The sequence below is a fragment of the Petaurus breviceps genome, unplaced genomic scaffold (assembly GCF_028583685.1).
Source record: "Petaurus breviceps papuanus isolate PSGF00001 unplaced genomic scaffold, PetGlider_PUasm1.0 490, whole genome shotgun sequence".
NCBI classification, from domain to species: Eukaryota; Metazoa; Chordata; class Mammalia; order Diprotodontia; family Petauridae; genus Petaurus; species Petaurus breviceps.
This window is the reverse complement of record NW_027186352.1, coordinates 31,025,000-31,049,139: the sequence shown is the minus strand read 5'-3', so window position 1 is coordinate 31,049,139 and position 24,140 is coordinate 31,025,000. Positions and strand designations below refer to the sequence as shown.

The window sequence follows — 24,140 nt, the reverse complement described above, 5'->3', positions numbered from 1 at the left end:
CCCAAAGTGTTCCTCTTTTATAAAATGATTTGGTGAACTACATAATCTCCCAAACACCTTCTAGTTCTATTTTCAGGGTCTTATGATTCTAAACAGGGGAGCTCATTTACCTCCTGAGGGGGCCCATTCAACGTTTGGACAGGTTTTATTTCTAGGAAGGTTTCCTTTATACACAGCCAGTGCTGTGCTGGTAAGTGCACCTGAAAAAAAATGTAATTTGTACGATTGACATTTTCTTAAGTTTAGACAAACAAAACTAGAAATGATTTGTAGCTTTTGAAGATTCCTGAGGCTCACACTGAAAATCAAACAATCACCTCTTGGGAGGTGGTGTGAAGGAGGTGATGTTTCCTTAGAGTGCCCTGCATATATTTATAATCTATTTCTTTATAATTTGCATCTGTTGCTCCCAGGCTACGAAGTCAAGCAGAATAAATCTAATGCCCTTCTTCTATTAGACTAGACAACCCTAGTTCTTCTCCGTAATCCACAATTAGAACCCAGGTCAGTCAGTCTTTCTGTCAGTAAATATTTATTCAGAACTTCCTATGTGACAGATACTATGCTAAGCATGAGGGACACAAAAAAAGGCAAAAACATGGTGGCTGCCCTCTAGAAGCTTCCATTCTAGCAGCCATCTGACTGCAAATTCCCTGTTCTTTTACTACATGATGAGTCAGTGAATTATTGAAGAGTCCTCTCTGGCTCAGAGAACTTTGGTGCTATTTCTGTCTTTCAAACCTTAAAAATTTGTTCTGCATGGCTGGTTCTTTAAACTTTCTTCATTGTCTTGTTTTTCCTTGTGTAGTTAGTTAGGCTGAACTCTTGAATGATTTTGGATCTCATTTGGGAACCTCTTTGGTGTTTGAGGCCTTGATATGTAGTCAGATGGTCAGCCTATAGAGTTGACTCAGCCATAGGTGTATCTTGGACAGATGCTGCAGATGGACAATGAAACAGGTCCAGAATTGTATAGGAAGAAGAGAATGGTCTGCATTGGTCTGAATTTAGGAAAATGCAGAGAACTTTCTACAATGTTTAAGCAGAAGGGCTCCGAAAAAACATTTCATCTTAGTAACACTAATCAGTCAATAAATTAGTCTACAAATATTTATTAAGCACCTACTATGTGGCAGGCACTGTACTATATGCTAGAGATACAAAGATTATGAAGGACACAGGCTCTATTCCTGAGAAACTTGCACCATTGTTCTTCTGGAGATACTTATTGTGAATTGTGGAATACTTCAGTCTTTGTAGAATAGGAATTATGGATCATACAAAGGGCAATAAGACACATGGTAGACAAAATAGATTTATGTAAATTGTATATAGAAATGATGTCATCCAAGAGATATATGTCTGGAGTAGGATGTACGGTGGTCTTATAGCAAGAGTAAAATATGATAGGGATGTTCCGTGAGGCAGGGATACCTATGCAGTGTCAGGAGATCATGAACAGGGATCCCATGTACCTTGTTGGATGGATCCTTTGTCCTATAGTATGGGAATAGAATAGGATGAACAGTCAGGAATGGACTTTTTTTACACTGTTGGATGGAGTATCTGCATTAATGAGATCACAGAACTATTGGAGTATTGAAGCATGCTTAGTGTCTACTAGCTGTACCATAATGCCTTTACTTTGGGAGTGAGTTAGGCAATTTGATGTGCAAAGTCTAACAGGGTATTGATATTGGGATTTCAGTGTGACCATCAAATAACAACTGGTTGATGATGAGATAATTTTTCAACCATTTAAGAGGCTCGGCATCAAACACACAACCTTCATGAGGCAATTAATTTTGCAAGAGCAGGGACCATATCTTTAAATGCTTTAATTGGCTCCTGTACATAATAACCCCTTAGGCAATGTTTAGTTATTTTTCTAATGCAGTCAATCATGGTGGAGAAGGGCTGCTTTACTTTATGGTTTGGTTCTGTTCACTTCATTCTGAATGGAAAATGCATGGGGGAAAAGGATGATTGGAAATGAGTTCAAAATTCTTTCAGGAAAAATATTCAAAGAAAATATCACTGATAAAGGTCTGATGTCAAAGATTTATAGAGAATTGATACAAATATAGAAAAACAAGAACCATTCCCTTACACACACATAGTAAAAAGATATCTTCTTTTCAAAAGAAGAAATATAAACTATCAACAACTCTATGAAAGAATGTTCTAGATTGCTAATAATAGAATTGAAACCACATAAATCTAACCTCATATCCATCAGATTGACAAAGATGATGAAAGAAGAAACTGATATTTCTTAGAGGGGTTGGGGGAAGATAATTATGCTAATACACTCTTGGTGAAACTAATTGGTTAGCCAATTAATTTTCCAGAGTAGGAAACTGAGTCTCAGTGAAGTTAAATGACATGTTTAAGGTAATTCACTTTGATTCTTTGATTCTAAGACAGAAGAGACCATATACCACAGAACATATAATTCAAGAATGGCCAACACTTTACACCATAGAATTATTCTAAGACATTATTGTCTTAGAATACTGTTCAAATGCATACTGAGCTGGACTGGGAGTCAAGAAGACCTAAGTTCAGCTAGCTGGGAAAGTCCCTTAGCCACCCTCAGCTTCAGTTTCTTCATTTTTAAAATGAGGATAATATTAGCACCTATTGGTTGTTATGAATATTAAATGAGACAGCATATATAGAGTGCTGAACAAATCTAAGGTAATATAAATGTAATATGTAAAGTTTATTGCTATTATTGCTTATAATTATTAATTATTATATGCTTTCCACTCAGAGATGGAATGAATTTAATAACAGAGCATAGATTGTTAGACAGAAGGCAACTTGGAGATCTCTTAGTCCTTCATATGGAAATTTCTATAAATACTTAGTGAGTCCCAGAGAGTCTGTGACTTGCCCAAGGTCATATAGTCAATTAGGGACATAACTGAGATTAGTCCCTTGGGGCACCTGATTTTTATCCAGGGTATTTTTTCACATACAACACTGCCTTTTTCAAGTCTTTCATGAGAGAAGATTTTTACTTTTGGCGTCCTGGGTAGGATTAATCTCCATAAATTACTCCTTTGAAAGGGCAAATTGTAACGGCACATTGTGTCCTACTTCTTGGTGCTGGTATGAATAGATTTCACTTAGTACAAGATTATGGAGTTCTTCAAATATATTCTCCAGTGGGGAAAAGATGGGAAATATGGTCTAGGGTTATTGAATGTAATTAAAAAAATAAGGCTAAAATGTGAGTGGCAGAATGGATGAAGGAAAAAAAAATGACCATCTGCTAAATACAAGAAACACATACAAAAATAAAGACATACAGAGAATAAAAATGAGAGGCTTGAATAAAATTTGCTATGCATCAGATAATCCCCCCAAAGCACAATTTGTGTAATCATACTATCAGTTTAAATAGATAGGAAAATTCAAAATGTCAAGAGAAATAAATATGGAAACCATATTATACTTAAAGGAATCACAGGTCAAAAAACAATATTAGTATTAAATATACCTACACTCTAACATATAACATCTAAATTCATAAAAGGTCATGTTAATTATAAAAAGATATGGATAGCATAATTATAGGGTATTTTAATAATACTCTCTCAGAGCTAGATAAATCAATAGGAAGGTAAAGAAAAAGGGAATATACAACTGAATAAGTTTTTGGAGAAATTAGATCTGAAAGTCTTATGGGACTTGCTGAGTAGGAGCATTAAAGAACACACATAATTCTTAGCACTGTATGATACCTCTTGACAGAAATAGACCACATGCTAGGGCAAAGAAAAATTATAAATAGATATGAAAAAAACAATATAAACTCCTTGAGAGTATAGACTGTTTCAGTCTTTATATCTTCAGAACCAAATACAGTGTCTGATAGAGTGCCTAGCACACAATAGGTGTTTAATATATGCTTGTTTACTGGGTAAAAAGGATTAGAGGATTTACAGTTAACTGTAATCTAGCAGTTTAGTATTTTGGAACAACTCAGGAAACACAAAATATGTAGATGAGTTAAATCAATGTGTCTTTCTTCCCAGGGAATCCTGAGAAAAGAGTTCCCATAACCAGGATTTACCAACTTTTACTCTTCCCTTTATCATTAGATATTACAAGACTGAGAACTGATCACATAGTAAGGGGAAAAACATAAGGACTATCCCAAAAGCCAAGGAATAAACTTTGAAATCAAGTTTTTAATATTACTGAGTTACTGGAGATAGAGGATGAGGTAGACAATGAACTAAAGGGAAGGACAATAGTCTTGTATGGGGTATGGGGACCCCAAAAATTCCCTACCCCAAAATTAAAAGCCAGAGGTGTCTCCAGGTAAGAACAGGAAATTTTTTATTCAGTTCTCTGGAGAAAAGGGGATCCCACTGGATGCAGACCAGTGGAATAAGGTGTGTTACAGAAGACAAAGCAAGGCTTTATATCCTAAGGCAGTCAAGCCACCTCCCACTGCTAGCCCTTGCTCCCATTGTCCAGGAGGTGGGCTTATAATCTGAGAGTGAAATCTTCTGCTATGACCAGGAATAAAGAAGCCCACCATCATCCCTTAGTGGCTGGAAGGTGGGTTTACAGTCTGGGGGTCAAAAAGGCAAAGAACAAAGAAACAGGGTATAGCCATTCCAAGTGTAAATATCCTTATTTGGCAAATGCTAAAGTGAAGAAGGGGGAAGGGTCCTAAGAGATTCCTAAAGGGCTTAATGCTGATATGGCAGTAGTAAAAAAGGAGGAAGGGTGAAACCAAAACTCAGACCTGTTCCCATAAGAAACCTTACTAGATTTTAGGATATAGGCTGAGAAGTTTTCACGTCTCCCACTCAGTCTCTTCTGGATTGTCATTAGGAAGGAAATTGTACCATTCTTTTAAGATTTTCCCTGAAGCAAAAGCCCATCTTTTTTTTTTTAACATCAATATTCTTTTGATGAAATGGACAGTTTCAAAGGAAACTGGGCAGACCTTCGTGCATTGATTCAGAACAAAATTAGCTGAATTTGGAGAACACCTTATTCAATGGCAACAATATTAAAAAGCAACAACTGCAAAAGACCCTGGAACTCTGACCAGTACAAAGGTAAAGCACAATTTTAAAACAGTGAAGATGAATTATGCCACTCAACCTCTCTGTCTTCAGAGGTGGCTATTGTGTGAATTTATTTTGCTGGAATATGTAAATATTAAGAGATTTAAAAATACTTGCTAAATGGAGGCAGGGGGTAGTGGGAAAGGCAGATCAACAACAAAAAAAAAAAAACAAACTCATTATTTCAAAAATAAAAATAAGAAACTAAAAAAATCCCCAACATTGGTTTTCTTTCACCATTACCACAACTGGCCATGACTTTGAGTCACGAACACTGAAGTCTCAAAGAATTGAAGCACTGTATAATTCCGTGGAGGGCATGAGTATGTTCTAACGCTTTGCCAGGGCAGTAGAAGCAAGGTAAAACAATGTCATCAGAGAGAAATAGGACCTGTAATGTAGGCAGACAAGTCATGTACCAAGAGCAAGGGAACATCATGGGACAATCTGCATGCTTCTTTGGTATCCATGCAAAATCAAGAGGCCTGGAGGAGGATTCCCCAATTTTGAGTGGATTCCCCATGGAGGATTTCTAGGGGGTCATGTCCAAGAATCAGGAATGATGACCAGGTATGGACGGGTTGTGTCTGACACCACCAGAGGCAGTAAGTACCTTAATCAGATCATAGACCCACTAAATATTGAAGCATTGATTCCAGAGGTCTTCAATGACCAATGACAGATTAGTAAATCCTCTCCCATTCCAGGGCACCCTGACTGTGGCTGCTACTAAAAATCATTTGCAGTATAATTTACATTCTAATGGAATCTGGAGCTATGCAGTTGGCATACCACTTTTACCTTTCATTCCTCTTATATATCAAGTGGTAGGTACATCCCTAATTGACTGTTCCAGAACTTTCAGTTTTCTGTCTTGCTGTGAAATGAAAACCCCCATCCAAAGTTCATCTCAGGCCTTGGGTTGCTTGTGCATCATAAACTCAGGGAAAGCCCTCTCCAGAACAACTTGCTGGCTTTGCATGTTTTCCATTGGCATATTGCTTTAAGAGTGCCCAACCCCCAAAGCAGCAGCCACTGTGTCCTGTCAGTCATCCTGAAATACACTAGGGTGCTTGTTGACTGTTTGCCTCCACATGCATCATAAGCCAAATTCTGAGCCCAGCAGTGGGGCCGAAGTTCCAAACATAAGCGATTACTTAGGCAGCCGGCTTAGGAGCTGTCTGTGGCCAAGTAAGTGTTTGTGTCCTGGGGTCTTGTCGGTGAGTGATGGCTGGGCTGGTCTCCACTTCTTTTGAAGTCTAACTTTGAAAGCACGTTTTTTCCCCTCCTGTCAAGTGAATTCTCATCATTGTAGGTTGTCTCTGAGCGGCACCTATTGATAAAAGGTTCTGAGGAGAAATAAAGGGAAGTGGCATCTGTCAGGCAGCATGTAGAATTCTCTGCTGTGGTGTCTGGGGTGTTAGAGTAATACCCTCTTCTGGGCAGATCTGGGGGCAGCTCAGAGAGACACAAAATGCTAATCTTGTCATCATGGGATACTATGAGCCCCTCCACGCCATTTCTGCTGAGGTGGGCACATTTAGAAGGATAGAATCAGTGCAGCTGAAATGTGGAGAATCTCTAGGAGAGATTTTTTTGAAGTGCTGAAGGAAAAACTTGTCCTATGCATATAATGATAATAATAATAATATAATATAACAGAGAGATTCCATTAATACAATGCTTCAAAGTTTGCAAAACACTTTGGATGCATTATCTCATTCATCCAAACTATAGTAGCTGAACAGTAACATATTTGAAACATTTCCACTGTGAATCTGAAATGTTATAATTTGAGTAGGTGTGGTTCTGGGAAGTAGTGTACTCGATCTCGATAATATATGTAAAACACTTGGCAAATCTGAAAGTTCTGTATGTGTGTCAACTATTATTATACCCCTTAGTAATGCGATCTATGCCTCAAGATTCTATTACAGACTTCAGGATTTGAAGTTAAATGTGGAGTTTTTAAAAAGATTTTTTTTTCACCTACATTTTTTTCTCTTTATATTTTTAAATCAGGCAATACTGATTGGCAAGAATGCAAAAAGGAAAAGTGAAAGAAGTTAGTGAATTCAGTGCTTGCATTTTGAAAATAGTTCCCAGGCAACCAAGACTTGTCAGTTTCCTCTTGTTTTGCTTACCTTTAAGTGGAATTCTTAAAGGGGGCTTCATTTTTTTTTTTTTTGGAAACCAGGACAGTGTCATGTAAATAACACTAGATAACTGTAACATCCCGACACACTGTGCAAAAGCGGATAGAAGCTGGGCTTGGAGAACTGGGTTTGAACCCTGTTTTGGGCATGTTAGCCTTAAAATCCTGGGCAAGTCACCTAATTTTTCAGAGCTTTAGACAGCTCATTGGAACTTCTCTTAGTCCTAATTCATAGAGGACATGCAATCTATGTTGGTGGAGGGACTTCCTCAGGCAACCGGAATCACAGATAACTTCTTGAAAATGCATGAGAGAAATTCTCTCTGACACATTCAAAACATTTGGATGTCATTCTCAGCAAGTATAGCTAATCCTTGCATTAGTTGTAAAGAAGATGATCTTTTATGGTTTGCCCATTGACTATTTTCATAGGATCAAGAGCCAGAAGGGGCCTTAGTGATCAATCTAATCCAACCCTGTTATTTTGCAAAGGAGGGAATTGGAGTCTAGAGAGGTTAGAGAATTGCACAAGGTCACCAAGGTAAGTATCATGACGGTTTCAAGCTCATGGCTTCTGACTTTCAATCCAATGCTCTTCCCACCACATTATCCCGTTATAAGACTGGACTCAGCTACTTTCCACCTTGTTTTAGGAAGTATTCTTGGTCACCCAAGGAGTGGTAAAGGTTTTATAGAGGAAGATATTCACAGTTGGTACTTTGTGATTTTGTAACAACGAACCATAAATTCTAGAGTGATTATTTAGTCAAAGCCTCTTATTTTGCCCTAGAGGAAACTCAGCCCTAGAGAGGGGAGGGTAGTTATCGCTTCTAAATCTCAATTTTCCTTTCCCCATCAGTTTTGATATATCTTGGGTCAGCATAAGAAATTAAGTGGGAAGTTTTTGGCAGTTTTTCGGAAGCTGCAGACAACACTCAAAGGCCAGCAGATGACATGGAAAAAGTTTAGAAACTTAGAAATGCATATAATATGTGTATAGTATTGTATGATATCAACTCAAATTTTACAATAAGCTACTGTAAACACTCTATAAAAGAAAAAGAGAAAATTCAGACTTTTTCTCTGGTAAAAAGAGAGGGTCCAAAAATTTTAAGCAGATTTTTCAGATTGCAAGGGCACCATTCCCCTAACCCCTTAGATGTGAAAAGGATAACTGTATTTATTCAGGGTCCCTTGGAAACTTAGTAAATAGTGGGGCCAGGACTCAAGCAGAGTTTCTGTCTCCAAATCCAGGGCTCTCTTTTGACGTACCATACTGAGCTCATGCCATGTGAGGACTGGTTGAAGGAGCTGGGGAGTTTAGCCTGGAAAAAAAAAAGATTCAGGGTGACAAGATAGCTATGACAAGAAAGGCCCCCCCCCAGAAGAAGGATTAGATGTCTTGTCATTATTCCCTGACGGAAGAATTAAGAGCAGTGGATGGGAGTAGCAAAGAGGCATATTCAGGCTCGGGGACAGTGGAAACTTCCTAACAATGAAAGCTGCCCCATCTGCAGAAGGCTGGATGACTGTACATCTGGGGGAGCTGAAAAGGGGATTCTTTTGCAAGCACATGTTGGAATAGTTGGCTTCTGATCTCTTTTTCTTCTCAGATTCTGTGATTCCAACACTGGATTCTTCAACAGCCAAAAAATATTTAATCAGTGTTTAATTGGTTACTGTACCAGTATGGAAAAAGCTCCCTCCAAAGTTGATGTGAATGATCTGGCCCAGTTCTCTAGTAGCTGATATTGGAAAGGGGGATGCTCTAGGGCCAGTCTTCTTCATAAAAGGCCATGGGTGGAGGAGAGAATGAAGCTACGATGAGAGAGGATAGGAAACTGATGTTCCCACACAATTTCCCCAGGACTGCAATTTATTTAGTCACTTTAAGGGAAAAGTGGGAATCTTTTTCTTTGCTCAGATAAGCAGAACTTTTATTATTTTCTAATGTCTTTGTCAACTGGCCAGAGACCAAGCTGGAAAAGCAAATCTCTGGCTTGTAAGTGAGGTTGATGGGTAATTCACTCTCATGGGTTTTTACTCTCTCCCGTAAACAATATCACACTTCCAGAAAGTCCAGGCATTTGATCTCCTGACCATGCTATGGAGTAACTCCATTGGCCCATTAGGGCTGTCCCCTTGTAGGAACCACTGTCACCATGCTCTTATGGGGACACTTGTTGCCTCTGATATAATGTATCGGGATGTCATTGTTCTCTGACTGGAGGGCACAATGGAAGATTCTGTGAGTTTGCTGAGATCAGATAAAATGGGCTTTCTTGTACAGAGAGAATATCTCATTGCTCTGCGCTGTCAGTTTGGCCTGTTGAATTCTTGAACATCTATAAGAGTCTATAAGCTATATTTCTTTATCCATAAAAGATAATAACAGGATAATAACACAAATAATTGTAGTAATAATAATAGATGCCAATTACAAAGTGTTTCCAAGACTGTAAAATGCTTTACATTATTTCACTTAAGACAACAGACTTGTGAGACGAGCAATCATTGTTATTGTCATTGTTATACCATTGCACAGCTGGAGAAACTGAGGTTCAGTGAAATCAAGAGACTTGCCAGGGATTACGGAACTAGTAAGTTTCTGAAGCAGGATTTGAACCTAAGTCTTCTCAATTCCAAGTCCATGGCTCATGAAGGGTTGCTTTGAAGGAAGTGGCTTTTTTGAAACTTGAAGTGCTCTATAGGTTGGTTTTTTATTGCTATGATGATGATGATGATGATAATGCATGTTCAGAATAAATCACAAGAAGCATTTACTTAGTACTTACTATATGGAAAGCACTAAATACTGGAGATCTAAAGAGAACAAATCCTTGCCTTTAGGGAGATGATGTTGCACTCATTGCTTGGTGCGATAGAACAGGTATTGCACTGAGTCCGGATACCTGAATTCAATTCTCTGCTTGGGCATGTACTAGCTGTGTGACCCTGGATGAGTTATAACCCCTCTCTGCCACAGGTTCCTGATCAGCAAAGGGGCATAATGCTACTACCCATCTCATGGAGTTGTGAGAAATATATTTTTTAAAGAGACAGGTAGGTGGTGCACTGATAGAATAGGGAAGACCTGAGTTCAAATCCAGCCTCAGATTTTAGTAGCTATGTGACCCTGGATAAGTCAGTTAATTCCTCTGTGTCTCAATTTCCTTACCTGTAAAATGAGGATAACAGTACCTCCCTCTAGGGTTATTATGAGGATCAAATGAGGTAATATTTACAAAGCACTATGTAAATATTAGTTCTTGTTTCTATTATTATTTTTATTACTAAAGATCAAAGAACTATACAAGTGTGAGCTATTAATACTATTACTTGGGCAGAGATACTACATATACACAAATGAGTAAAGACAAGGTAATTTGAGAAGGAAGAGAACATTAGCAACTGGGAAGATGGGGAATGGCTTCCTGGAGGGGGTGGCAACTGATTTGAATCTTTGAAGCAGCTAGATTCTAAGAAAGAGGCATAAGAAGAGAATTTGGTCAATGTAAAAGGAAGAGTGAGAGGAGACAGAATAGAGTGTCCAGGTGCAAAAATCCATCGAGTTTGGCTGGAATACAGAATATATGAGGGAGCATCATGGGAAATATCAGAAAATAGATAATGGAGCCAGATTAGATGTCAGGCTGTGGATTTCCTAGAGGCAATGGACAACCACTGAGGATTTTTGAATAAAGAAATGGCAGAATTAGACTTTTATATTTTAGGAATATCAATCTGGCAGCTATCTTGAGAATGAATTCAACAGGAGAGAAACTGAAATTAAGGTAACCAATTAGGAGACTATTTCAAAGGGATGAGGGCCTGAGCTGGGGTAGTGGCCACATGACTGGGGAGAAAGAATTTGAAATGGAATTTTAAAGGATTTCAGAGATGGTATTTTCAGATGGGTATAGAGTACAAAGAAGTGAAAAGGCATTGCCTTATGGAAGAGATGCCCCATACTTCTGCCCTCTTTTCTGCCTTACTTTGATACAGTTGAAAATTTAAATGTTAGCCCCAGTCTGGAGAGATTAAAAGACTTTGCATTTCCTAAAAAATAAACCAAACCCCCCCCCAAAAAAATATCAAAACAAAGAACCCGATCCTTCCCACCCCCATCCCACACCATGAAGCCCAAACTTAGTTAAACATTTGAATCCCATTCTTACCCAGAGGGAGAAATCTTTATGTAAAATTTTTTTTTGCATTCAAAATTACAGTTATTTTCCCCTTACTTCAATTGAAAAAAAATATCCTAAACACCTCCCAAACCTTGTCTCCTCTTTTGAAGCTAAGTAAAACTTACCTTTCATAATAATTGCTGACCTTTAAATGTCACTTTAAGTTTTCTGGAACACTTTGTGTATATAACCTTATTCGATCCTAGAAGCAATCCCATGAAGTAGCTACCATTATCACGATCATTTTACAGAAGAGGATACTGAGGCTCAGAAAGGGTAAATGACTTGCTTGAGATCATATATATATAGCTCAAAAATTTCTGTGTGATGACGGGCATGGGGCATTCTGTTCCACATCTCCCTGACTCCAAGCCCTGGGTTCTCTGTCCAGTAGGCCATGCTGACCCTCCATGGGAAGCTGGACTTGATAGAAGATTTAAATCAAATTGTGCTCCTGTGTTTTGACTGGTATTGGCTTCAGCTGAACTCATGGAGATTTTTTCTTTTAAAGCAATCGGGGTTAAGTAACTTGCTCAAGGTTACACGGCCAGTTATTTCTGGGTGTGGTGCTGAGTATCTGAGCCCAGATTTGATCCCCAGGTCATCCCGACACTGGAGCTGGTGTTCTTACTCGCTGTGCTACTTGGCCGCCCCTACTCATGGAGATTTTTAAAATTTCTTTTGGTATTGTTATTTAGGTGATGGGAAAAGGCTTAATAATTACATAACATGGCTAGAATCATTAGCAGGGGCCCATAGACCCTTTGTTTACATAATCCATGTCCAAAGAATTCTTATAGAATGTATTTTTTTCTTAATTAAATTGGTTTTGACCTTGTTTCAAGACACATAGAATTCATAATATATGTGAATATATGTGCATATATAAGCATATATTTTCTGGGGGATTTAATTTTGTTTCCTTTAAATAATGTCTATCTGTTATTTCTTTACAAAATTATAGCTTATATATGTATACACATATACACATATATACATATACATACACATGTATATATGTGTGTATATATATTTCCAGGAAGCTTTTGTATTTGAATTCTGACATTTTTAAAATCCTCCATTTTCATTCTGGAATTGAGATTCTAAAATTTAGTACAGTGCTCTTCAGTTGGAGTTCAATGTTCTTGAGTGACAAACACATTGACTTTTGAGGATCCAGAATAAATTGACTCAGGGTCCAAATAGATGAATCTGTGACCCCTAATCTTTATCCTCTACTTAGAATTATGGGGCTGTCCTGAAAGAATTCAAGATCTTTCATAAGATTTCTATAGATTAGGATGGTTGATATCATTCTTTTCTTACATGATTTATAAAGATGGTATCCATCAATGGGTGTGTGTGTGTGTGTGTGTGTGTGTGTGTGTGTGTGTTGAGGAAGAACAACTTAGATTTTGACATGTTAATTATCATGAAATACTGGGAGAAAAGAGTGCTGCATTTAATCAGATAACCTTGGACCAAATCCCAACTCTGCCTGTGTAGCCCTGGACAAATGATTTAACCTCTATGGCCCTCAGTTTCTTCACCTGCACAATGAACATGATACTAGTACCTACCTTATGGGATTGTTTTTGGGATCAAATAAGATTGTATACACAAAGTATGTAGACTGAAAAGTAAGACATTGGACTACAAAACTGTTATGGGAATGGGAATCTGATGATCTTCCCTTGGCCCTTTGATAGGTTTATGTGACTCTGAGAACCTTCCCAGATTTGAAAATATACTCTCCCCTGTGATAGGCTCAATGTAGTCACATGGAGTCTGTGGGTGAGGCTTGTTTTTCAGGAATGCCAACACCTTGTTACTTTGTGATTGGGCAGTGGGTCAAGAGAGTTGTGACATTCTCTCACCCAGGAGAAGGCTATATATACCCTGATGTGAGGTTTTGCTTTGGGGCTCACTTTGAGAAGAGTTGTGTGATTTGACCAGACAAAACTCTGGGCTGCTGTTGAGCCCCTCAGCTTTGAAAACCCAGATGTTGGTGTTTATCTCTCTGGTAACAGTGTGGATGTAATGGTCAGACAGCTGGAAGCCTGTCTGCTGATCTGTTTCTCTGTGTGCTTGTAACTTCTGCTTGTAACTTGTTTGTATTCTCTAAAGTTCAGAGTGCTGACTTTTTCCCCCGAACTAGGTAAATGATATATGTTTGATTGATTAAAGTAAAATGTTAACCCACTTTGAGTTGCATTCCTGTAGAAAAGCAGATCTAGGAGCCTGTGTTGGCAGCCACCCTGGGTATTCTAGGGAGTTTGCTGCTACAAAAACCTCAAAGGTCTTTTTTTAGCTCTGAAGGTAGGATCTTATGTTCTGAAGTCTGGTTTTAAGGTCCTAAACTGCAGAAGCAAAATTGTGCTGAGATGAAAACATTGTAGAATGAATGATGATTTACAAAGCACATATACATGACAGGAAGAGTTGTTGTCCTTTGGTTGATTCATTCATTCGATTGGATAAGCATTTTTATTAAGTATTCACTACATCCCAGGCATTCTGTTAAGTGCCAGAGATACAAAGAAAGACAAAGGTGCTATGACTGGACATGTACACATATGCCAAATACTCATTATATAGGCTTTGTTCTTAAGAGGGAAATAAGATTTCTTTGACCTGAGATTTGGTATGATAAGAATCATAATTCAAATATGGCCATAGAATGACATATTTTCTTCACAAGAAATGGGAGTATTATAGCACTAAATGTTAAGAAAGTATCAACCTGTACCTAGAACCTTCAAATTAAGCACAGAAACTTGTATAGCATATTTGAGTGCTGAAAAAGGCAGGAGAAGTAGAAACAACATTATTCTAGGAGCATACTATTGAGCCAGAAGGAGAATATGGATAATACTTTCCTAATACAGATTACTAAAGTGAAACAGAGGCATGGCATAATAATGGTGCAAAATTTCCATGCAGTTTGCTGACATCATGGCAGGGTTGGTAGCCTTCCATGAGTAGCATTGACAGAACTTACACAGGTTGCTATACTGGTTAGGGTAAAGAAGTCTTCAGTGAACATGGTATAATCTGAATTTAACAGACCATAGGTAAAGATTTTGTTGTATGAACAGAAAAGAGTGGATGGTTATTGGGTGAGCAAATATGGAGGTAAGAAAGGTCAGAGCCAAGAGGGAAGTCTACAAACCAGATGAGTGTAGGAGACAACAAGGAATCAGTAGAATAAAAGAGGGCAGGAAAAACTGAGAAGCCAAGATGTCAGCAGAATATATACACTAGGAATAGCAAAGGAATAGTTTGAGGTGGAGCATAGACTTTTCAGTTTGTAACCTTGTTAAGCTGAATATTCTGAAGTATTTTAAGCAGGATGTTTGGGATTAGTCCCATCCTGGATTTGTTCTTTTAGATGAATCAGAGCTAAGGATGGCTCTCACACACTAAAAGCATCTTTTGACTGGGGGGCAACTGTTATCAACATGGCTGGAGATGCCACTAATTGTTCAATTATTTGATAGAAGTCTCATTGTTTTAAACTACAGTATTGGATAATTTCATGATTTCCTTTGGCAACAATTTCACATTTTACAAGGTGTAATGGAGGCAAAAAAGAGAGCTTCCATTCGGAATTTGATTTTGAAAAATAAGAGCCAATTTGTGAAGCTGAAATTATGAACCCCAAGAGATGTTATCATAGAGTTTGAAATAGTCATGAAAGGGGAATTCTGGGCATAATCCTCTCCTAGTCATATCTCATCTTGTATTTTATAGAGATTTCAAGCTGAAAAGGACTTGAGATGTTATCTGGTATAACCTCTTCATTTTATGGATGAAGAAACTGGTGAAGTAGCTTACCAAAGAATACAAATGAGCCAGGATCTGAACCCAGGTCATCACACATTTTCCCCACCATGCTACCTTAGTATAACCTAGACCAGCAGAAAGAAAATTTTTTAAAAAGACAGAGGAAAGCTGACTATGAGGATATGATCCAATGGCCAGATGGAAAGATGGCATAATGGTTGGCTCTTAAAAAATGACATTCTCACATTCTCTGGTCAATAAATCCAATTAGAAATAATATTGAGGGCCTCTAAAGAAAATAAAATGTAGCCTTACAGAGGTCTTTGGCTGATTTTGAGTTAAAAAAAAATACATATACAAAAGATGAAAAAGAAGGGCACAAACCTGAGGATAAAATCAAATGTAGTTTTTCTATTATATTCCATTTACAAATTATAGGTTTAGAGCTGGAAGGATTCTTAGAGATTATCTATCCAATCTCTCCCAGTTTTTTAGATGCAGAAACTGAGTCCTACTGATGTAGGTGATGAGTCTAAGGTCACATGAGTAATAAATAACAGAGCTTGGATTTGAATTCAGGTCCTCTTACTTCTGAACCAGTGTTCTTTCCAAGCAATGTGTCCTTTCCCATTATACTGTATATATGTGTTTGTCAGATGTTGAACTTAATATGATTTAGCTTATAAATTCTGCATTTGCAGCCTATTGATTGTTGGATTTAATTTTTTTTGCAACCAGTATTGTTGAACAAAACAAACCCAATTGCTTCTAGGGCCTAAACTGCTTCTGAATGGTCATAGTTTTGATTTTAAAATTGGTTTAGACTAGTTCCCAGTTATGACCAGTTCCAATTGATTCAATATAGTTGTGACCAGTCCAAACTAGTTCTAACTGGTTCAAACCAGTTTCACATCTATTCCTAGTAGTTCTAACTGATTTCAACTGGATTTGACCTGAGAGAGAAACAGTTTTTTCAAAGTCTAATTATCCTGTGGAACACAGGTCCTTCAAGGTTATCTCTGCTTTCTTCTTTGTGGGTCTTTGCTATGGGACATTTCACTTCCAAATACTTCCTTTCAATGGATGTGGCTTAATGGACCAGGAGAAGCCATGGTGACTTTAGTTACCCTCTGATTCTTGACAGGAAAGCCTTCATTTTTAGAAGGCAAAATCTCTGTAAAAATGCTGAGTGGTTTTCTTTCCTTTTAATTGTCCATTCTCCTTAGTTCCACATTCTGGAGATCAATGGGCTCTTGCAGACCTATTTTAAAATCTTTTATTGAAAATCTATGTTCCTCTAAGATGTACGTGTCTACATGCATCTACTGGGAGTTCTTCAGGCAGAGTGTTACCCTACTTCCTTTATAGACATCTTATTATAGAACTTCAAATGTCTTCCACTCACTGTCCCTGTGATCACAGGACAAATGAACACCAGCAACCTTGGCTTAGTTTAATTTTCAGAATCTACCACATCAAATGCAGACAGTAAACATCTATGTGTGCATATAAAAGGTATACATATGTATACACATACATACATATATTTGTGTATATATCTATATCTATATCATGAGCATGTGTTTGTGGAAGTGTATGTATTTTGAAGTTACATGCCAGTGTTTATCTTATTACACAGGTTGTTGGTTCAAACTCAAAGCAGAAAGGTCACTGTGGGGGTTTCAAATAGTTTTGGAATTCACTACAGTCGTTTGAGCTCCAGTCTGATGTAGAAGTGACCTTGAGTACTTGAAGGCGATCTTAGGGGAGAACAAGTATAGGTGATACTGCTAAGCTAGAAAGACTTTGAGTATGGATGAATGTTGGATTTCTGCTATCCATAGACTAGTGTAAGTCTCAAAAGAGCTGGCTGGGGGTGATGAACTTGTCAGCTAGAGCCCTTCCTGAAAATGGTTAATCCAAGGTGTTATTGGAGGGTACATATCTATGGATGAAATCCTGGATCCTTAGAGGATGGAAATACAGTTGAGAATGGGTTGAAAAGGGTAGACATGAATGATAGAGTCATCAGGATTATGTTAACCTGAAAAATGTTTCTGGGAACTATCTTAACTCCATAAACAATAATAATAGTTATAATAATTTGAACTTTAAAATTTTTTTATTGATAATTTTAAAAATATATTCCCCCCCATTACATGTTTATTGATAGTTTAAAAATGCCAGTCATGAAGTCCCAACGCCAAAAGAATCTTATGAGAAGCCGCATGACAAAATAGAATGTTAGAATCGGAATCAGGAAGAGATGAATTCAAATGCCACCTCTGACACTTACTAGCTATGTGATTATGGGCAACTTGACAAATATTTATTAAGCACCTACTATGTGTCAGCTACTGTGGTAAGCCCTGGAAGTAGAAAGAAAGGCAAAACCAGTCCCTGTTCTCAAGAAACTTGTAGATTAATGGGGATGGGAGGGAGAAAAGGAAAAGGAGAATGAACTATGGGAGAGCGAAGAGATCTTAAAGCTTCCATGTGGAATGTAACTGGATTTTGTTACACCATAGGAAACTAGCCTTGAGAGGGATTTGGGGTCTCATCTGTGCCTTCTTATTTTGTATGATCCTTTTGTGATTCCTGGTCTACAAATACTCTGCAGAGGGCCTACCTAGTGCTCTGAAGGCTTCACCATGGATCTTTGAGCATTCTGAAATGCAGTACTTGGAATGTCCATCTACCCTTGCCTGCTCTCTCCGCATGACCAATTGGCCTCCTTTTCAGAGTGTACATTTTATCCATTTACACCACCTACCCCAATGACTGACTCATAACAGGGATGTCATAATATGGGTCTGCTTGCTACTCCTTACTCAAATGCTAGTCCATCTCTCATCTCTAGACTTTTGTACTGACTGTCCCTCATGCTTGGAATGCTCCCTTCTCACCTCCTCTGCTTCTTAGAATTGCTGACTTCCTTCAAGATTGACCTCAAGTGACACCTTCTCCTTTGCTACCAAACAGGACAAGTCTAATTCTGCTTCTGGTGACTTGATAGCCCCTTTCAGATATTGGAAGAGAGTCATCAATTCCCCTGCTAAGTCTTCTCTTCTCCAAGAGAAACATCCCAAATCCTGCAGCAGATCTTCATGAGACATTAACCTGTACCTCTTCTCCTTGGCTGTTTTCCTTTGAATATTCTCCCACTTATTAAAATCCTTTAACAAATGTAGCACTTGAAACTGACCAATTCCTCTAGATATCATTGGGAAGGGATTCTGGAAAATCATAAGTATGTATATACAAATACACTCACATATTTGCACATTATATATTATCAATGACTGTTTGACTAGTATCTGGTTTTTTTTTTTTTTGATATTGCGATAGTAATGGCAATTAAAGATTCCCCTGTATTGGCTTGGTTTTCAAATTGATTGTGTTAAAACCCAGAGCTTGTTAATCCCACCTGTGGGATGGACTTGATGTGAAAAGAAAGTCCTGAACTGGGAGGAGCTGGTGACATAGATTTGGAGAGACAAGAGAGAGGCAGAAGAACTTTTTGGAAGCAGCACCTTGTGGAGGCAGAGAGAGAGACTAAGAAGGATTGCTGAGGGCCACTTTGAATTGCCCTGGACTTTTGAGACCTGCCCCCTGAGCTGCCAAGGACTGAGGAGACATGGCTGTTTTGCTGGTACTTTGTCTGTCTGTTTTGATGTTGTTTTGCCAGATTTGTCCACTGGTGAAAGACAGTCCTGTTGTTGAAGAAGTCCTGGAACCTGGCTTTTGGTTAAGAAGCCCTGAGACTGTCCTGCAGACAGAGAGTGAATACTGTCCACTGGTGAAGGACAGTGCTGTTGTTGCAGGGGTCTGGAGACTGTCCTGCAGACAGAATGAATACTGTCCACTGGTGAAGGACAGTGCTGTTGTTGCAGGGGTCTGGAGACTGTTCTGCAGACAGAGTGAATACTGTCCACTGGTGAAGGACAGTGCTGTTGTTGCAGGGGTCTGGGAACCTTTCTGTTGGTTCAGAAGCCCCGAAGAAGGATTTTCTTGTTGTATGTTTACAGAAATCCTGGGAGAGGGTTTTGCTAATGTTTTCAGGGGTTCTAGGACTGTTCTACAGACAGAGGATGAATTGATGAAGGGACTGGCAATGTATCTTGTGGACTTGCTGAGCCTTGTCTCCCCAGGAACTAAGATTGCTGAGAACTTGCCTCGTGTCAAGATAAAGAAAAGACCTCCATTTGAGTATTAAGTGCTATGCTTAAACTTGATGTAACTCTGGGGTAGATTCAATTGTGATCCAGGGGTGGGGAACTTTTGACCTTTTTGTGTTCTATGGTTGAGCAAATGAATGTACTTTACTTAGATTGGAAACTAATCTCCATTTGAGAAGAGGGGCTTTGTGGTGGACTAAATGAAGGTACAGCCTAGGGGTGGAGAAGTATTTAGAACCAGGACTTTGTAATTGATTGAATGATTGGAAGGTCCTGGGGTGGGGTAGTCCTTGGAGATTATTTAATCACACTTAGTAAATGCTGTATTTGGAATGATGTCATGTTTTGATCTTCTCTGTTCTTGGTTTGGCACTGAATAAAATGGAGAGCACCTATGCTGGTATTTTGAACCTTGGGAAGTTGCCTTTCCTTGGCATGACATTACATTACAGATATTATTTACAAAATGAAAACCATACATGATATAATATTTTTTAAAATGGTGTAGCGAGTTCCCTATCATAATGTCTGAATTCACTCTAAGGCTAAAGGAGAACTATTTTCTGCAAGAGACCTTTCCTGCCCCCTCCCCCCACCAGTGAGTTCCTTATGACATTAGTTTCTCTTATACTATATATCTCATGTGTACAGTTTTTTACATGCTGTCTTATTAGATTGGGAACTCCTTGAGGGTGCACACCATGCTTTTGACTTTCTTTGCATCCTTAGGGCCTCGTATAAAGCCTGACACATAATAAGTACTCAGTTAATGCTTATAGACTGACTACTTAAAGAGCCTGTAGTGTATCAGTTACAAAGGGGTGTTTACAAAAAATGGTGTGAAAGTTACCAAAGTTGTAGAAGGTCACAAAAGGAGGAGGGTCTGTTATTTTGTTGGCAGAATAGGAGATAGCCAATGGAGAAGTCCAATATTCTTTTAATATTATTGCACTTCTAGAGGAAGGTTCTCACTATGGAGACTTCATATGGTGGATTTCTAGGAGGATTTAGACAAGAGGCATGGAGGGGCTATGATCTGTACCTTTTCAGGGAGTGCCTGCATGGATGATTCATGAACTTAATGGGACTAAAAGTGCAAAAGTTTACATGTTAGAGAAAATGGATCCTTCCTCTTGTCTGGGGGTATACTGGAGCCAGCCCTAACTGACTCATAGTGTGAGCATTTATATCTTTGAAATAGGTAAATGTTTCAAACCAGGGCTTAATTTATTGATTTATTGATTGTCTAGACTTTGGAAAGTGATAGAGAAAATGTTAACATAGATTAAATTTAAAAATATGTCACATGCACATTTCCCTTTTCAGAGAACTGGTTGTTTTTTACCATTTACCAACACACTCCTGCTAAGCTTAAAATAACTTAGGGTGGGGCTAAAGTCATGGAATGCTCTGCCCCTTCTTTCTGTTATCAGGTACATAATATGCATTTGTTGAGTTGGGTTGAATTGAATTGAAAGGGTGGGGCTAATGGGAAAGGGGTGCCACCAAGAAACTTGATCACCACTATGATTTTGCCTAAGCTTGGCCCCGTCATCCAGAAATTATTTTGACTCATTTGTAATTGTGTGTTTCTATTTTTGTCCTTTTGCACAGGCAGCATGTCAGCTGAGACACCGATCCAACTGAAAATGAATCCCCAGGACCTCCAGATCCAGACACATACAGTGGAGAAGCTATTAGAACCTCTCATAATCCAGGTAGGAAGAGGATGGAAATCACCAGGCATGCTCCCAACTAAGGAATGGAAAGAGAAGTGAGCCAAAATGGGCAACAGAATGACAAAATATATTTTCTTATTTATGCATGTGAATATAGTGTCTCAAATCACCCTTTACCTTTGAGGTTATATTATATTCTAAGGAATGCCATTTTATTTTAAAATATTTGTGTCAGTACTTTAATGGGTCTGTGATCTCCTCTGTATGGGTAGGTACTGCTAAAGTTCAGAAAGGCATACAAATTTACTTTTTCCTACACAACTCTCATCCACATCCTTCCATCAGTATTTTCTAGAGGTTCCACATGCGCCATTTTATGGGAATCTCTCATTGCAGCACATGGAATGTCCATGTATTTTTTGTGATCAAAACTGGATTTCTAACAGAACCACTAGAGTTCTGGCCTGTGTGGTCATGTGGCTTGGGAAATTTCTCTCAAGGGACCACAGAGTTTCCCTGGGGGAATCATTGAAGTTCCACTTGTGAATAGAAGGTCTTGCTAAAATTCAGGGTGTCTCCTTTCTGTCACTGGAGTCCTCCAGGGAGTCACAGGATCATGGAATGGAAAGGAATTCAGCAATCATCTAGTCTAATCCATAGCAGAATGGAAAGCTCCCTTGGATATGCCTAATAGACAGTCATTTAATCCTTGCTTGAATACTTCCAAGGAGGAAGAACTCACCCCCTCTGGAGGCAGTTCATTCAACTTTTGGATAGTCCTCATGTTAGGAGGATTTAAAAAGATTAAATCTGTCTCTTTGTAACTCCTCTTCATTCCAACCCTCCCCGTGTCATTTCTCCTGGTTCTGCCCTCTGCGGCCAAATGGAGAAAGTATAAAGTCTATTCCACATGACCACCCTTTATATAATGAAAGATAACTATCATGCCCCTCCCCCACCCCCACCCCAGGTCTTCTCCAGGCTAAACATCTCCAATTGTTTTAATAGAACATTGTATGACATGAGCTTGAGACCCTTTACTATCCTGCTGAAGACATGCCCTGCTTTCCCACTAGAGCTGATAGTACTAGAAACTCAACACTAGCTCCCTCCCCAATGACCATTCTCTTTGGCTCTCATTTCCACTTGCCCCTGGACAGTTCTGTTATTGTGCTGGAAAAAAGATCACTGGATTCAAATGAGAGAACCTAAGGATGAATCCTGGATCAGCTCCTTTTAAGTAATTTCCAATCTGTTTCCTAATGTGTAAAATGAAGGTGTTGCACCCAATGCCCCTACAGAAATTTCCTTCCATCTCTAAATCAATGGTGCTAGATCCCTTTCTGTCACACTTCTTCCATTGCCTGGTGCTCTCTGAATCAGTGATCATGGTGACTCTGCACAGCCCTCCCTCTCTTAAATCCAATTCATTTGTATGTCATGGCATCACCTCTCTGATATGATTGTCCTCTTCGAGAATGGAGGATGACAACAGCTTTCTCTCAGACTCCACAGCTCTTGTAACTATTTGCAAGGCAAACTTCTCCTTCTTTCACACCTCCTGGCGCACAAGGCCCGATGGAAAAATTACCATGCTCCTTGCTCCCCACTGCCACTCTCAGACCCACCTTTTGTCATTATTTCTCATAACTACCTTTACAGTGAATTCCATCTCATCTACATCCTTTTTGCTACCATCTATAGCCCTCTAAATGGCTCCCTGTACACCTGAATAAATTTGGTACCTGGCTTACAGTCTTATCCACTCCAAGTACCTTTGAACACCTAGGTTTCCCAGTTCCTTGATCAACTGAATGCCCACAATTTCTGTATATCTTGACCATATACAAGAGTGGCCCTAGCTTCTACCCCTTCCCTCACCCTGCATATCATTTGAACTTACCTGGAATTCCTGGAATTATGACTCTTTCTTATTCTTGCTACATTATTATCCTACTTCCTTTGTAGATCATATATTTAAGCAGAATTCTTAAAAATTGAATCATAATACTGGAACATTAAGTTTTCCTATCTTCTTTCAATGAATTCACTCAAAGGGGATAATTACACCATAGATTTAGAGCTGGAAGTGACCTTAACGGCCAACACCTTGAGTACAGGTGAGGAAATAAAGGTCATAAATGACTCACAATTACACAGTAAGAGGGGGAATAGAATTCACATCTGGGATTTATGACTCCAAATCTAGGTTTCTTTTCACTACAATATGTTAATGATGTATAATACATCATTAGTATATCCATCAGGAGTGCTAGGATTTCAAAGCACCTTGTGATAAGCTCTTTTGCAAAAGTGCAGAATCCTTAGGTAACATAAAACAAATTTTGTATAATGGGAAGTCAATAACTATGCATTTTAATTTTTTCACAGATGTGGATACATTATGTTTGTTAAACACATCTTTAGTACTCTGTTATTGGGCATGGAGTACTTACACTTTCTATTGAAAATTGGTAATGTTGTCCTTGTGACAACTTTCAAAATGGCAGCCCCTATAAATTAGATGAAGAGGATGATGCTAATAATCACTGATATTTCCATAGACTTTTAAAGTTTGCAAATAACTTTACAGGAATGATCTTTTTTGAGTCCCACAACAAAATGTGTGGATTCAGTTTTTACCACCAGAAGGAGTAAAGCAATTGAATTTGTTCAGTATTGACTAGCCATATTGTTACTCAGTAGCAATCCATTCACTGTAAAGGAAAAACCACTCAAGCTCCAAAGTACATGACCTGCTCATGATGGCTCATTTATTCCATCTTTAAATAGGAAGGCTATGATCATACATAACTACATGTAATCCCACTCTTGCCTCATGCTTGAGGTAGATTTTAAGCCTCTGGAACCTTGTGTTACACAGGGGCTATGGTGAAGACATGACTTCTGACTGAGATACTGCTGAGCCTCAGGTACAAAATCATACCTGCCTAAATGTAGATGAAAATTCTTTGGGTTCCCAGAGATGAGACAGAAAGACAGAGTGGGGAGAGGGAGAGAGAGAGAGAGAGAGAGAGAGAGAGAGAGAGAGAGAG

The 24,140-nt window shown here is 38.6% G+C and overlaps 1 protein-coding gene across 3 annotated transcripts in view; it reads left to right on the top strand.

Annotated features, from left to right (window-relative positions):
* Nucleotides 1–24,140, top strand: part of CTNNA3 (catenin alpha 3) — a 2,053,326-nt gene that overhangs the window by 24,754 nt on the left and 2,004,432 nt on the right. For 2 of the 3 annotated variants that reach the window (XM_069101885.1, XM_069101888.1), the window contains exons 1-2: nt 6,178–6,287; nt 21,020–21,123. In XM_069101885.1, the coding sequence (XP_068957986.1) occupies nt 6,191–6,287; nt 21,020–21,123 (201 nt within the window). In that variant the 5' untranslated portion in view covers nt 6,178–6,190. Of the gene's footprint in view, nt 1–6,177; nt 6,288–21,019; nt 21,124–24,140 lie in introns of those variants that run through there. The other variant, XM_069101886.1, reaches the window with a different exon arrangement.